Below are 13,487 nucleotides of genomic sequence, written 5' to 3'. Positions count from 1 at the left end.
CTACTTTACTTAGATGTTCTAAGCTAAGTGATTGTAGATAGCCCATGATTGACGGTGTGCGCGCTTGAGGTTCTTTCGAGGAAAAAATAAAAAGATTAAAAATATTCAAAACTTTAAATTAAATAGATTAAAAATGTTTATTCTAAAACTTTTAACAACAATTATAAACAAAATAAAGAAATCAATAAATAAAAGCAAATTTAGAAATTCTTAAATTCTAAAACAAGAAAAACTTAAAATTAAAATAATATGTAATTATGAAATAAGGAAATTAAAAAAATAGAAAATTAGGAAACAAGGGAATTAGGAAATTTGGAAATTATGATATTAGCAAATTAGTAAAATAAAGAAAATAAGAAAATTATGAAATTATGAATCAAGGAAATCAAGAAATTAGAAAATTAATATGTAAGGAAATTAGGATGTTAGGAAGTTAGGAAATTAGGAAATGAGGAAATTAGGAAACTAGGAAATTAGGAGTTTAGGAAGTTAGGAAGTTAAGAAATTATGAAATTAATATGTTAAGAAATTAGGAAGCTAGGAAATTAGGAAATTATGAAATAATGGAAATAGGAAATTCAGAAATTAGAAAATCGTGAAATTAGGAAAATAATATGTTAGGAAATTAGGAAGTTAGGAAATTAGGAAATTAGGAAGTTAGGAAATTTGGAAATTAGGAAGTTAGGAATAAGAATATAAGGAAGTGTGGAAGTTAGGAAGTTAGGAAATTGGGAAATTAGGATATCAGGAAACTATGAAATTAGGAAATTAAGAAGTTAGGGAGTTAGTAAATTAAGAAGTTAGGAAATTAGGAAATCAGGAAATTAGGAAGTTCGGAAATTAGGAAACTAGGAAATTAGGAGTTAAGGAAGTTAGGAAGTTAAGAAATCAGGAATTTTGGAAGTATGGAAATTAGGAAATAAGGAAATTCGGAAACTAGGAAATTAGGAAGTTAGGAAATTTTTAAGTTATAAAATACGGCTGGTACAAATGTTTAATTTTTTTCTGAAGTTATTAAATTTTTAAATCCTTAAATTCTTAAATTCTTAAATTCTTAAATTCTTAAATTCTTAAATTCTTAAATTCTTAAATTCTTAAATTCTTAAATTCTTAAATTCTTAAATTCTTAAATTCTTAAATTCTTAAATTCTTAAATTCTTAAATTCTTAAATTCTTAAATTCTTAAATTCTTAAATTCTTAAATTCTTAAATTCTTAAATTCTTAAATTCTTAAATTCTTAAATTCTTAAATTCTTAAATTCTTAAATTCTTAAATTCTTAAATTCTTAAATTCTTAAATTCTTAAATTCTTAAATTCTTAAATTCTTAAATTCTTAAATTCTTAAATTCTTAAATTCTTAAATTCTTAAATTCTTAAATTCTTAAATTCTTAAATTCTTAAATTCTTAAATTCTTAAATTCTTAAATTCTTAAATTCTTAAATTCTTAAATTCTTAAATTCTTAAATTCTTAAATTCTTAAATTCTTAAATTCTTAAATTCTTAAATTCTTAAATTCTTAAATTCTTAAATTCTTAAATTCTTAAATTCTTAAATTCTTAAATTCTTAAATTCTTAAATTCTTAAATTCTTAAATTCTTAAATTCTTAAATTCTTAAATTCTTAAATTCTTAAATTCTTAAATTCTTAAATTCTTAAATTCTTAAATTCTTAAATTCTTAAATTCTTAAATTCTTAAATTCTTAAATTCTTAAATTCTTAAATTCTTAAATTCTTAAATTCTTAAATTCTTAAATTCTTAAATTCTTAAATTCTTAAATTCTTAAATTCTTAAATTCTTAAATTCTTAAATTCTTAAATTCTTAAATTCTTTAATTCTTTAATTCTTTAATTCTTAAATTCTTTAATTCTTTAATTCTTTAATTCTTTAATTCTTTAATTCTTTAATTCTTTAATTCTTTAATTCTTTAATTCTTTAATTCTTTAATTCTTTAATTCTTTAATTCTTTAATTCTTTAATTCTTTAATTCTTTAATTCTTTAATTCTTTAATTCTTTAATTCTTTAATTCTTTAATTCTTAAATTCTTAAATTCTTAAATTCTTAAATTCTTAAATTCTTAAATTCTTAAATTCTTAAATTCTTAAATTCTTAAATTCTTAAATTCTTAAATTCTTAAATTCTTAAATTCTTAAATTCTTAAATTCTTAAATTCTTAAATTCTTAAATTCTTAAATTCTTAAATTCTTAAATTCTTAAATTCTTAAATTCTTAAATTCTTATATTCTTAAATTCTTAAATTCTTAAATTCTTAAATTCTTAAATTATTAAATTCTTAAATTCTTAAATTCTTAAATTCTTAAATTCTTAAATTCTTAAATTCTTAAATTCTTAAATTCTTAAATTCTTAAATTCTTAAATTCTTAAATTCTTAAATTCTTAAATTCTTAAATTCTTAAATTCTTAAATTCTTAAATTCTTAAATTCTTAAATTCTTAAATTCTTAAATTCTTAAATTCTTAAATTCTTAAATTCTTAAATTCTTAAATTCTTAAATTCTTAAATTCTTAAATTCTTAAATTCTTAAATTCTTAAATTCTTAAATTCTTAAATTCTTAAATTCTTAAATTCTTAAATTCTTAAATTCTTAAATTCTTAAATTCTTAAATTCTTAAATTCTTAAATTCTTAAATTCTTAAATTCTTAAATTCTTAAATTCTTAAATTCTTAAATTCTTAAATTCTTAAATTCTTAAATTCTTAAATTCTTAAATTCTTAAATTCTTAAATTCTTAAATTCTTAAATTCTTAAATTCTTAAATTCTTAAATTCTTAAATTCTTAAATTCTTAAATTCTTAAATTCTTAGATTCCTAAATTCCTAAATTCATAAATTCTTAAATTTTAAATTTTTTAATTCTTAAATTTTAAATTTTTTTATTTCTAAATTTTTATATGTTTTGAATTTCTTAATTTCTTTATTCTTAAATTTTCATTCTAAATTTTTTAATTTTGGAAGAAATAGAGTTATTGATTGTTATAATTTCGAGGTTTTCATAAATTTGTATTTACGAATTTCTATATTTCCGATTTTTAAAACTTTTGGAATTTCGGCTTGTACATTCGTTTCGAATTTTAACATTTTTGATCTATGGAATTCATAAAAACGTTAATTTTAATTCAAAATTGAATAATAATTCAATTCTGCATAATTTTAATTTTGATTTTCCAAATTTCAGATTTTTGTTGAAATTTTTTTTATTATTATTATAAATTTAAAATGTTATTTTAAATTTCTGAAATGTTTGTTTTTTTTCACATTTTTGAATTTGTTGTTTGGTTGGATTTCAAAATTTCAGATTATTATTGTATTTTCAGTAAGAACATATATATTTGTATGATTATTGTCAAGTTTAATTTCACTCTGATTTACTTCATTTTGGTCCCGCGAGTGTGGATAAATCGGACAGTGCAGGGGACTCATAATCCAGAGGTAGCTGGTTGGTACTAGCAATAAATTGTTGGTGACACGATGGCCGACATCTATAAAGACAACTTCTTTTTTTAATCCATTTCGACCGAAATGGTTTCAATATTCTGTTTCAATATTCAATTCAATATTCTGCTTTTTGAGATTCGGCGGGAATTTTAAAAATTATTGTGGATTTAGCTCGTAGCTGGATTTTCTGGCTTCTTCTCACGGTCATTGGAAACGGTCGTGGATAGACCTAGGGGTTCCCAGTTGGAGTGAAAAAAATCAATTTATAGAAAAATTATGGACTAAAATTTTGCTTTTTTATCACTTCTCCGACATCAGGAAAAATTGTTTGAACATGCTCGCAATTTTTTATTCGGTCGGAAAAATCTTATTTTTCTTGAAAAAACTTTCATTTTTAATCACATGATCACCCCTAATTCTGGCTCGATGCCGCCATCATGCGACCGCGTGCTCCGTTTGTTTGTCAACAAAGCTGCAGCTGGATGGTGAGACGAAGTGAGGGGGGAAGAGATTATAATTTTGAAAATTATGCTTTCGGTCACTGAGTCGCCGGTCGTTTCCAGTGACCGAGTCCAGCTAGGTACTGATCGCACAATATTATATATTATCTCCAATACAAAATTATTAAAACGGTAGTAATTATCAGTCGCATTCAAAAAGAAAAATTACAATTCTTTGATTTTTTCATCAAAACATATTATAAACAAGCACCGCGCGAAGAAACGTCAAACGCAATCTTTCCGTTTCTGTTACTTTTCAGCTGCGTACCACTTAAGAAAAATCTTTTCGTGACCCTTTCCTTGACCGTTTCTTGGGCGTTTTTTTGTATGGAGTTTTGCGTTCCTTCCCATCTGCGTATCAGCCTTTTATTAGGTCCTTTTAGGTGCTGTGACCAGGTTAGGACCGAGGATCATTAGTACAAAAATAATAAATAGTAAAATAAAAACCGTAATTGAATAAGATGATTATTTTCTCGTGCCATGTGTCAGCAAGTGTGCGATCACGTCAATCTGTTCCTCGGGTGTCTTGCACTGGCTCAAGCGAACTCTGTATTCCCGGTAAATAGTCCACAGCTCCGACTCGCTGTACAGCTTCCGTTCACCTTGTTGCTCCTTCGGGGTTGCACCGGCGCCGGCGCCAGTATTTTCTCGACTTCTTCCTGCGGGACGAGGCTGTTTATCTTCCGTCCCGACGGACGGCACGGCTCCAGGTAGCGGAGGAAAATCCGCCGCGGTGAACGCGGCTCCTGCCGGAGTCTGTTTGTCCTTCTTCCATGCTGGCGGCTTCGGCTTGGACGCCTGCTGCCTCGACTGGATGAACTGCGCACGTTTGGGACAGCTGCGGTCCAGACCCTCGTGGGATCCAGAGCAGTTGACACACTTCTTGGCTTGGTTTTCTTCTGCTTTGCACTTTTCCGTGCTGTGGGCACCCCCACAGCTGCTGCACCTGGGCTTGAGATGGCAGTTACTGGTTCCGTGACCGAACTGCAAGCAGTTCTTGCACTGGGTCACGTGCGGTTCTTTGCTCCGGTAGGCCACCCACCGGACGACGACTGGTCCCACTTTCTTTACCTTGCTACTCAACTCTTTCAGACTGGTGTGACCCTTGGGGAAGAGCACGATGAAAGGCGTCTCATCGATGGCGGGAAGCTGCTGCTTCCGCCTGATGGCGTGTACTGCCAAGACGTCCAGCTGATGTTCCGTCTTGAGCAGCTCCTTGACGTAATCCGGTTCCGCGTTCGGGAGACCTCGCATTACTACCCGGTGCGGTCTCGCACTGCGCTTTCCGTGCGTATAGAACTGCACCTTGTTCTTCTTCAGGTGAGCTTGCACCGTGTCGAAGTCGTCGCTCGAGAAGCACGTAATTTTGGTGCCGTACCGCGTCAGTTTGTGTTCCGGCTGGACATCACATGTCGACATCACCTTCGCAAGGCGGGCGAAACTCGTTTCTTTCACCACCAGCGGCGGCTGCTTCTTCTCCCCGGCCGACTTGCCGGGTGCTGGTACCACGGGGGTGGTTTTTTCTGCTGCTGGGTTCGCATTGTTGTTGTTGTTGCTCTTCTCCGCTAGCGGGCTGAACTTGTTGTTGCTGAGCAGTTTCTCCACTTCCTGGCCATTGCCGTCGTTGATCTCCTCCTTAGCCTTCCTGCGCCGAACCTTGATCACGGGACGAAATTCGCCCCCGTCCTCTCCTCCTCCTTCGGAGTCTTCCACCTCCATGCCCGTCGCCGCCTGCGTTTTGGGTTGGAACCCGTCCGGCTTCTCCCACACACTTTTCTTCATGGCCGCGTTCCAGTAGAACGGCCTTCCATCCTCGGTCCTGTGCTCCGTCCACTCACTCTCCGCCGTCGCGGCCGCCGCCATGGCCGTCGGCGAAAGTTAGATTTCAAGGGGTGATTTATAAATAATTTCTTTTGTTCATATAAATTTTGAGTATTTTTTTAATTTTTGAAACCAACAATCTTTATTTCCCAAAAACTAAAGATTATATATTTTTTATAATCCTAAAAAAATACAAAAAATCGAAAAGTGTAAGATTTTTAAATTTATTAAAGTTTTGAAAAGTCTAAAAAAATAGCACCGGATTTGAGTGGTAGAAATGAAAGTTGTTCCTGAAAAACAATCAAAACTGCAAAAGAAAATGAAATTCTTAAAATTTTAATCTTTCAAAAAAATTAAAAATGTATGGGTTTTAAAAAATTAACAAATTTAAAATGTCAACAAATTTAAAAATTCAGCAAACTCTTGAAACTATCATTTTCAAGTTTTAAAGTTTCCTAGATTGAAAAATAAAATTTCTAAAACATTTTAACATTCTTAAAAAATATTTTTTTTATATTTTTTTAGATTTATTAATTATACATCCTTCTGGAAGTCGCGTGTTTTGGCGTTTCATACAAGTGCCCTTACAAAGTGTGTACAAAGTACACGTATGCAACTGCCGGCGGTTAAAAAATTTAAAACATGAAAATAAAACAGAACTTCTAATAAAGTATTATTTAAATATAAAAAATCTATGAAGTATAAAAAATCTATAAATTCAATCAAATGCAATAAATCAAAAAATTCGAAGAATTCACTTTTTAGAAATTCTAAAAATCCATAAATTTTATGAAATTCTGAAAATGCAGCATTTTTTTAAAATTCTCCAAATTAAAGAAAAAAAACTGAAAATACTTAACATTCTGAACATTTTTTAAAATTCTAAACATGCATGCTTAAAAGATTAAAAAGAAATCTAAAACTTCTTATAAAATAAAAAATAATAAAATAAAGTTATAAAAAAATTTGTAAGAATTTCTAATTTTTTAACAAATTTCAAAGAGCCTCCAACAAGTTTAAAAATTCAACAAATTCAATTTTTTTTAACAAACTCTAAAAAATCTAACAAAAATCGAAATTTCCAAATTCTTAACTTATAAAACGTTTAAAAAAATAGAAATACTTAGAATTTAAAATAAAATAAAATATTTTTTAATATTTATCAATTTAAAAAACGTTGGAAAATATAAAATTTAAAAAATTGCAAAAGTAATTAAAAAAATCACAAAATTTACAAATCACAAAGTTTTCAATAATTTGTAATTTTTTTTTAATTTAATAAAATATTCCTTATTGCGAGATAAAATCAAGTTTCTCCTTTGCTTCGACTGACAGAAGGTTACGGCCGCCGAACTACCGTGGTGTAAAAATCAGCAAGTTGAACTGAAATTCAGCTTATTTATAAATTTAAATACTTCTAATAATTCTTAAAAACCTTAAAAATTAGAAAACTCAAAAACTTAATAATTTCTTTCTATAAGTTTTTTGAAAACTTTTTCTTGCTGTTGTCTATTCAATAGTTATAAGTAATATCACAGAGAACAGATCCAGAGTTTTTTTTGAAAAGGACCAATAAACCATTGTCTTTCATATGTTTATAGGACCTAATCAAAAAAAACTCTAGAGATGTACATCTTGGTTCTAACTTGTGTGTAAACCGTGTAAACTAAAAAAATGCGTTGCATACAATCTTGCATCAAAGAAATTAGAGTGTGCAGGATACGCTTGGCGGCGCCACCGTCGCGGCTGAGAATACTTGACCTTACAATGAAAAAGGCTCAATAATTTCGAAAGAAAATAAATGTTAACCTTGTTTAAATATAAAATTCACTTCTGTATAATTCCAGTTGACTAAAAATAATGCAAAAATGCAATAACATTAACAAAAACATAACAAAAAATCATTCAAAAATGATTTTTCAAGCGACAACTTAAAATAGTCCCTTTACACATGTTATGTCCGATTTCGTTTTGTTTACCTTCTTTGGCGCGTAAAATTGCAACCCTCTGATGAAGGGCAGTCAGACATTGGTCTAATGTCGTTCGTACGGAATGTTTTATGCAGTGATTAGATGGTCCAACGTTCTGCTACTGTAGGCCATCATGATTTTGGAAGTGGCGCTATCTAGGCGGATGGTGCACACCCTAGCTCTTTTCAACGTATTTTGGTTTGAATTTTTACACACGTTTTTCAATGCTGTTTGTTCAATGATATACATCTGTTCTCTGTGGTAATATTGCCTTCGATTGAACTACAATGTAACACACAGCTGAAAGGAACTCCAAACCCTGTTATGTACCTAAATGAACTCATTGTTACTTGATTAATGTCTTTAATTTTTTTAAAATTCTAAAAACTCATGCTTTTCTGAAAATTTTGAAAATTTGTTAAAAAAACCTAAAATTGAACTGAATTTAAAAAAAAATAATTTCTAATGAAAATTTCTTGAAAATATTTTTATTCAGTTTAAAAATCCAACAGACTTAAATAAAAATTTTTTATCTTAATATCCCTATATATTAGGTTTTAATAATCTTTAAATTAAATGATAAAAATTCGAAAAAAAAGAACTTAATTAAAAAATAATTCTTACAAAGTATATTTAAAAAATAAATATATTTTTCATAGATTTTTAAAATTTTATAATTTATAAATTCTAAGAATCTCAAAAAAAGTCTACAAATTACAAAAAAAAATATCAAATTTCAAAAAAAAATTAAATTTTCAATAATTTTTAAAATTTGTCAAATTTTACAATTTAAAAACAAAACGAAAAATTCTAAACACTTTAAACTTGTACGTACACCTTTTCTTGATTTTCGAGTTCGGCAGAATTCTGCCGAAAACAGAACAAGATTTGTTCTGCAGAAAAATGCAGAACTTCGTCAAAGTAACTGTCACTTCTTGCCAAGAACTCGACAGAATGCCTTATAATTGGCCGAGACTCGGCATTTATTTTTGCCGAGCGATAAGTCGTCCTGAATTGAAGCTTAGGTTGCTGATATTATTGTTTACAGCTATAAAGCTTATTTTTCTGATTACAATGACCCTTTGTACGACCACAAAGAGTTTAAAATGGATTTTTAAATCAATTTTGAAAAATTAACCTCGCGGTCCTTCTTGACAGAAAAGCTCTTACTTGACAGCTCGTTCCAAGGGGACCATAGTCGAGACCATAGTTGATCCATCGAAAAAATGTTGTCTTGTCAAAAAAATGTTTGCATTAAAATAAAATAAAAGTGATCAGAAATGTTTTTACACTCAACCCCCGGTGGTTGGTCACTTTTTCGTTTGACACTTTTTTAGTTTGTACCCCGTTGGTTGGTCAAAGTCAAACTAAAAAGTGACGAACTGTCACTTTTTACACGGCGCTCACGCACACTATCAAAGCAAATGTTTTGTAGTGTGTGTGAACTCCGTGTAAAAAGGGTGTCAAACTAAAAAGTGACCCCGTTCGTTTGACAACAGTTGGTGTCAAACCATCGGGGTTTGAGTGTATGTCGTTTTTTTTTTTATCGTTGTACATAAAAATTTACATAAGGCTTTAGTACCTAATTCTCAAATTTCCTGCCCATAAAATTGAAAAAAAATCTGAAAATTCAATCATTAAATCTATGTATTCATAAAATTCTTTGAAATTCTACCAATTCTAGGTATAAGAGCTTTTTTTTTATTTTTAAAAAGGTCCTATAAGCTTATTTTTCTAAAATTTTGAAAATTCAATCCATAAAAAAATAATGAAAAAAAACATACAGTTTTATAAAACCTTTAATTTCATTATTTTGTCAAGATTCTTCAAATTCTAAATGGATTATAAATTCATAAAATTTATATAGCTTTTAATTTTTTAGAATTCATAAAATTAATAAATTCGTAAATAAGAATGCCTAAAATCTAAATTTCGATTTTCTCCGTGCATCAGCGTTTCAGTGCCGGGTACAATCGTACAACGACGACGATGCCAACTGTCAATCGCCCTCAATAGAGTTATTTACGTGCGCATGTATTGCGTATACATACACGAAAAAAAGTGAGGTTAAATTTTGTCCGGCCAGCAAAATCAAATGGTGCGCTAGTGTGTGTACGCGAAACGTCATAAAGCTCTATGAATCAGCTGTCACCACCTCCTCCACCCTGCTTGTTGTTGTCCTTTTACATTATTCTCGCAGCGAAAATACGCAAAAAATGATTTTCCATCAAGTTTTATAATTTTTAACGCGTTTCACCTGTTTGTTCTACCTGGTTGTGTGTTGTTACGTGTTGTAGAAAGTGCCTCGAGGTGCGACTTTGTTTTTACCTGGAGCTTTTGTTTGAGCGCGGTAAGTTAGTTGGTTTGCAGAGTTTGCAAATTTTCCCTTGAAAAATTCCAATTTATTTGCCCTTAATCAGGTGTTCCGTCTGCTGCTCCTCCTTCTCTTTACCACTCACTCAATTTGCGATTAGCGCAGTAACCAGGCAGAAAATGACGTTCGTTTGCCTTTTTCGCAGACTTACCTTTAGACGGGTGCGACAACGGTTTGCTATCATACCGGTTTTTCTATGCGCACCATTTCTCGTCACGACCCAAACCCGACACAGCTCGGTAGCTTGATCGGTGCACCGAAACCGAAGTTTGGTGTGACGGCGGTGTGGATCGGGTACACAAAACTGACATGGTTTCTGCGCCTACCACACGGGAGAAGTTTGGAACTCTTTATGCCTAGCAAGCCAACCTAACCCAACAGTTCTTAATGGTGTGGTTGTCAAAGGCAGTGCAATATTAAGCAAAATGTTCTTGGTTCGAACCTCGACATTTATTATTTTATTTTTGAATGATTTTTATTTGTTCAGAATAATTCTTTAGGAATACAATTTCGTAGTGTCATGAAATATAAACTTTAACTTCTCGTGCATATAATCCTGAAATAGGCATTTTCACTTAAACCTGCCTGTATAATATGGACGTTTTCTCTATTCCACTACAAAAATCCATTCAATTTTCTAACTCTTTGACTAAAGCGTCGCAGGTTCGAAGAAGTTACTTAAAAAATGTATATAATCAGTAATTTTGACAGCAAATATTGAAAAAAAAATCCTCAAAAATATTTGTACTCAGGATTGAACCAGGAACCTCGTGGTTAAAAGACGGAGACAACAACCGCCAGGCCATCCCGAAGTTGTGAATGATGGCTGACAAACCTCAATCAAAACAATGTCGCCTCCGGTTTACTTGGATCAACCATATGTTGAGTTGCATACTTGGTATAGGGGGATGGCGTCGCTATTTTTAGACCACATTTTCCACTTTTTCTCATCGAAACCGACTACTTTATCGACTTCATTTTGCTGGGCGAGATAGGACGCCGTCTATTTTTAGACGATGACTCAGCACTTTTACACTCTTGCGCTTAAAAAAACCAGGTGGCAGCACGATGTAACGCCACGTCCCTATACAGTTTGGGTGCACCGGTGGTGTACCAAGGTGCTTTCGGTACAGTTGCTATGGTGTGACAATAAACAGCTCGGTTTGGTTTCTAGAGTGACACGAAAACCGCACCACGGCGCACCAGATCTTGGTGTTCAGTGAAGCCTGCTTTTTCGTCATCGAACTCGCTGCTGCTCAATATCGTCTTTCACATAAATATCCAGCAACTCGATTTTTTGTTGACAAAGATTTTTTTTTACTGCGCTAGAATTATTTCTGCTGAGGTGGAGGTGGATCGTTATCTATACTCTGCTTCGAATTATCGCTGATTAAACTCATTTTTTTTTTCGCAGGTCGAACGCGATGGGAAATTCTCACAGCGGCAAGGCGGGTGGACATTCCGGCGGAGTGGCCACCGCAGTTCAGTCCAATCCGAACGGGCAGGTGCAGGAGCATCCTGCCGGAGGAAGTGGCCCCTCGGTGAAGGGCATGAGCCGCACGGCGAGTGGGGCGGATCTGCACGACCGCGCCCAGGCCCAGTACCATCCGGTGGACAAACTGGGCAAGATTCTGGCCAAAAAGTGCGACGACGAGCGCGGGATTAACGGCGTGACCGGGGATGTTTTCGCGGTGAGGGTTCTAAATTTGATGTTTTTTTTTTCATGATTTATGAAGGAATTCTTTTAAAATTGCAGCGCTACGTTTTTCCGAAATTTCCGGATCTGGGCATGAAGCTGTTCCAGTACTTGCGCCACAGCAGCCGGGCCAAAACGGACCACCTGGGGGTAACGGCCTTCCGGCAGCAGTGTGAAAAGTTCCTCGGAATCCTGGACGATTCGGTCATTCTGGAGAGCTACGTCAAGATGTTTGGCGATTTGAACGATCAGAACGAGCTGATCAAGCCGGAAAATTTGAAGGAACTGCTGCGAACCTGCTACAACCTGTCGATGTCCACCTACCAGGACGGGCCGCAGTCGTGCCGTTTGGTGAGTTTTTGATATTTTTTTCGGGAGTTGTAAACGAGGTTGTTCAAACAAGTTTCTTGCCCTTTATGCATTCAATCAGAAGGAAGATGATGAGGAATCGGTAATTTGTCACGATTGTCAAATTTTGAGCTAGATTTCAGCTCTAATTCTTGTTTTATCCCTTCCACAGCTGGATCGCACCCTAAATTCCGTCGTTCAGTCGTGCTTCTTTTCGAAGGAATCGCTCAGCTCGGGCTACATTTGCCGGTGGCTGGAGAACAACGTTCCGCGGTTGGTTCCGCCGATCCACAAGTATTGCGTGCACGCCCTCAGCACCTCTCACCGGACCATCATCGACAAGAACATGAAGAACAACAGCGACACCGTGGTTTCAATCAGTGCGATCAACGCCGGCGAAAGCAGCTACGGCCTGGAACTGCAAACGCCAATCCTGGAGAAGGCCAGTCCCAACTTTGCGGCAAACGGTGCGACCGGCACGACGTCCAACCCGGGCAAGCCGCTGACGCAGGCCGACCGCGAAAGAATGATCATCCAGCAGCCGCTGTTGCCACTGTCCGAGGCGTGGCTGCTGGCCGGAGCCCTGCCGCAGATCTACTCGCGACCGCAGTCGATCCAATCGCCGCACAACGCGAGCTCGACCAACCTGGCCTCCCAGGTCTTCATGGCCAAGCTCCTCTCGATGATGCCCTCCCACTGGACGCTGCTGTACGACTCGCGCCAGGACGGAGCCGGAACGAACCGGTTCCTGCACCACGTGCTCGGCTATCGCGGCCCGAACCTCGTCCTGTTTCGCTGCGACGACGACCTGCTGTTTTGCGTGGCCAACGCGCAAGAGTGGCGCGAAACGCACCTCTACTACGGCTCCGAGGACAGCTGCTGTGTCCAGTTGCTGCCCAAGTCAGTACTTCACCCACAAAAACATCCTTCCAACCCACTCACAATCCCCCCCCTTCTCCCGTTCCAGATTCGTGATGTTGGAGCAAAAGCCCAAAAGTCTCTACCTGAACACGCACATCCGAGGCTACCCGAAGGGGCTCCGCGCCGGCTCGGACCCGCGCAAGCCCATCCTGATCGTGGACGAACACTTTGAGAAGCTGGAGCATCGTGGCCTGCAGCACAAAATCCTCTCCATCGAGGTGTGGGGCTGCGGCAATACGCAGCAGCGCGAGGTCCAGCTGGACATTAAAAACTGGCAAATTAAGGAGGCGGAACGGCAACGGACGGTGAAGCTGACCGCGGCCGACTGGATCGACCACCCGGATCGGTACCTGCTGGAGCTGGGAGGGCGGCAGAATTACAACAATTCGTCGTCCTAAAAA

General features: G+C 34.8%; 1 protein-coding gene across 3 annotated transcripts; it reads left to right on the top strand.

The window, feature by feature from the left end:
• Nucleotides 1-9,925: 9,925 nt before the first annotated feature.
• On the top strand, nt 9,926-13,487 carry LOC120428258 (uncharacterized). 3 transcript variants are annotated; one of them, XM_039593247.2, is made up of 6 exons: nt 9,926-10,097; nt 11,536-11,812; nt 11,878-12,168; nt 12,248-12,268; nt 12,338-13,065; nt 13,133-13,487. In XM_039593247.2, exons 2-6 carry the CDS (start codon nt 11,546-11,548, stop codon nt 13,482-13,484), a joined length of 1,659 nt encoding a protein of 552 aa, XP_039449181.1. In that variant the 5' UTR covers nt 9,926-10,097; nt 11,536-11,545; the 3' UTR covers nt 13,485-13,487. The 3 variants fall into 3 exon arrangements, with proteins under 3 accessions (XP_039449181.1, XP_039449183.1, XP_039449182.1); XM_039593248.2 differs by lacking the exon at nt 9,926-10,097 and adding an exon at nt 11,450-11,472; XM_039593249.2 differs by lacking the exon at nt 12,248-12,268 and having other exon boundaries at nt 9,927-10,097.

This window comes from Culex pipiens, chromosome 2 (genome assembly GCF_016801865.2).
Source record: "Culex pipiens pallens isolate TS chromosome 2, TS_CPP_V2, whole genome shotgun sequence".
Lineage (NCBI taxonomy): Eukaryota > Metazoa > Arthropoda > Insecta > Diptera > Culicidae > Culex > Culex pipiens.
The sequence above is the reverse complement of the archived record's forward strand: the minus strand, read 5'-3'. Positions and strand labels throughout refer to the sequence as shown.

Coding starts and splice junctions, on each gene's coding strand:
- LOC120428258 (XM_039593247.2), top strand. CDS start 11,546: ATGGGAAATTCTCACAGCGGCAAGGCGGGTGGACATTCCGGCGGAGTG. Junction 11,813..11,877: donor TGACCGGGGATGTTTTCGCG/GTGAGGGTTCTA, acceptor TTAAAATTGCAG/CGCTACGTTTTTCCGAAATT. Junction 12,269..12,337: donor AGGAAGATGATGAGGAATCG/GTAATTTGTCAC, acceptor TCCCTTCCACAG/CTGGATCGCACCCTAAATTC.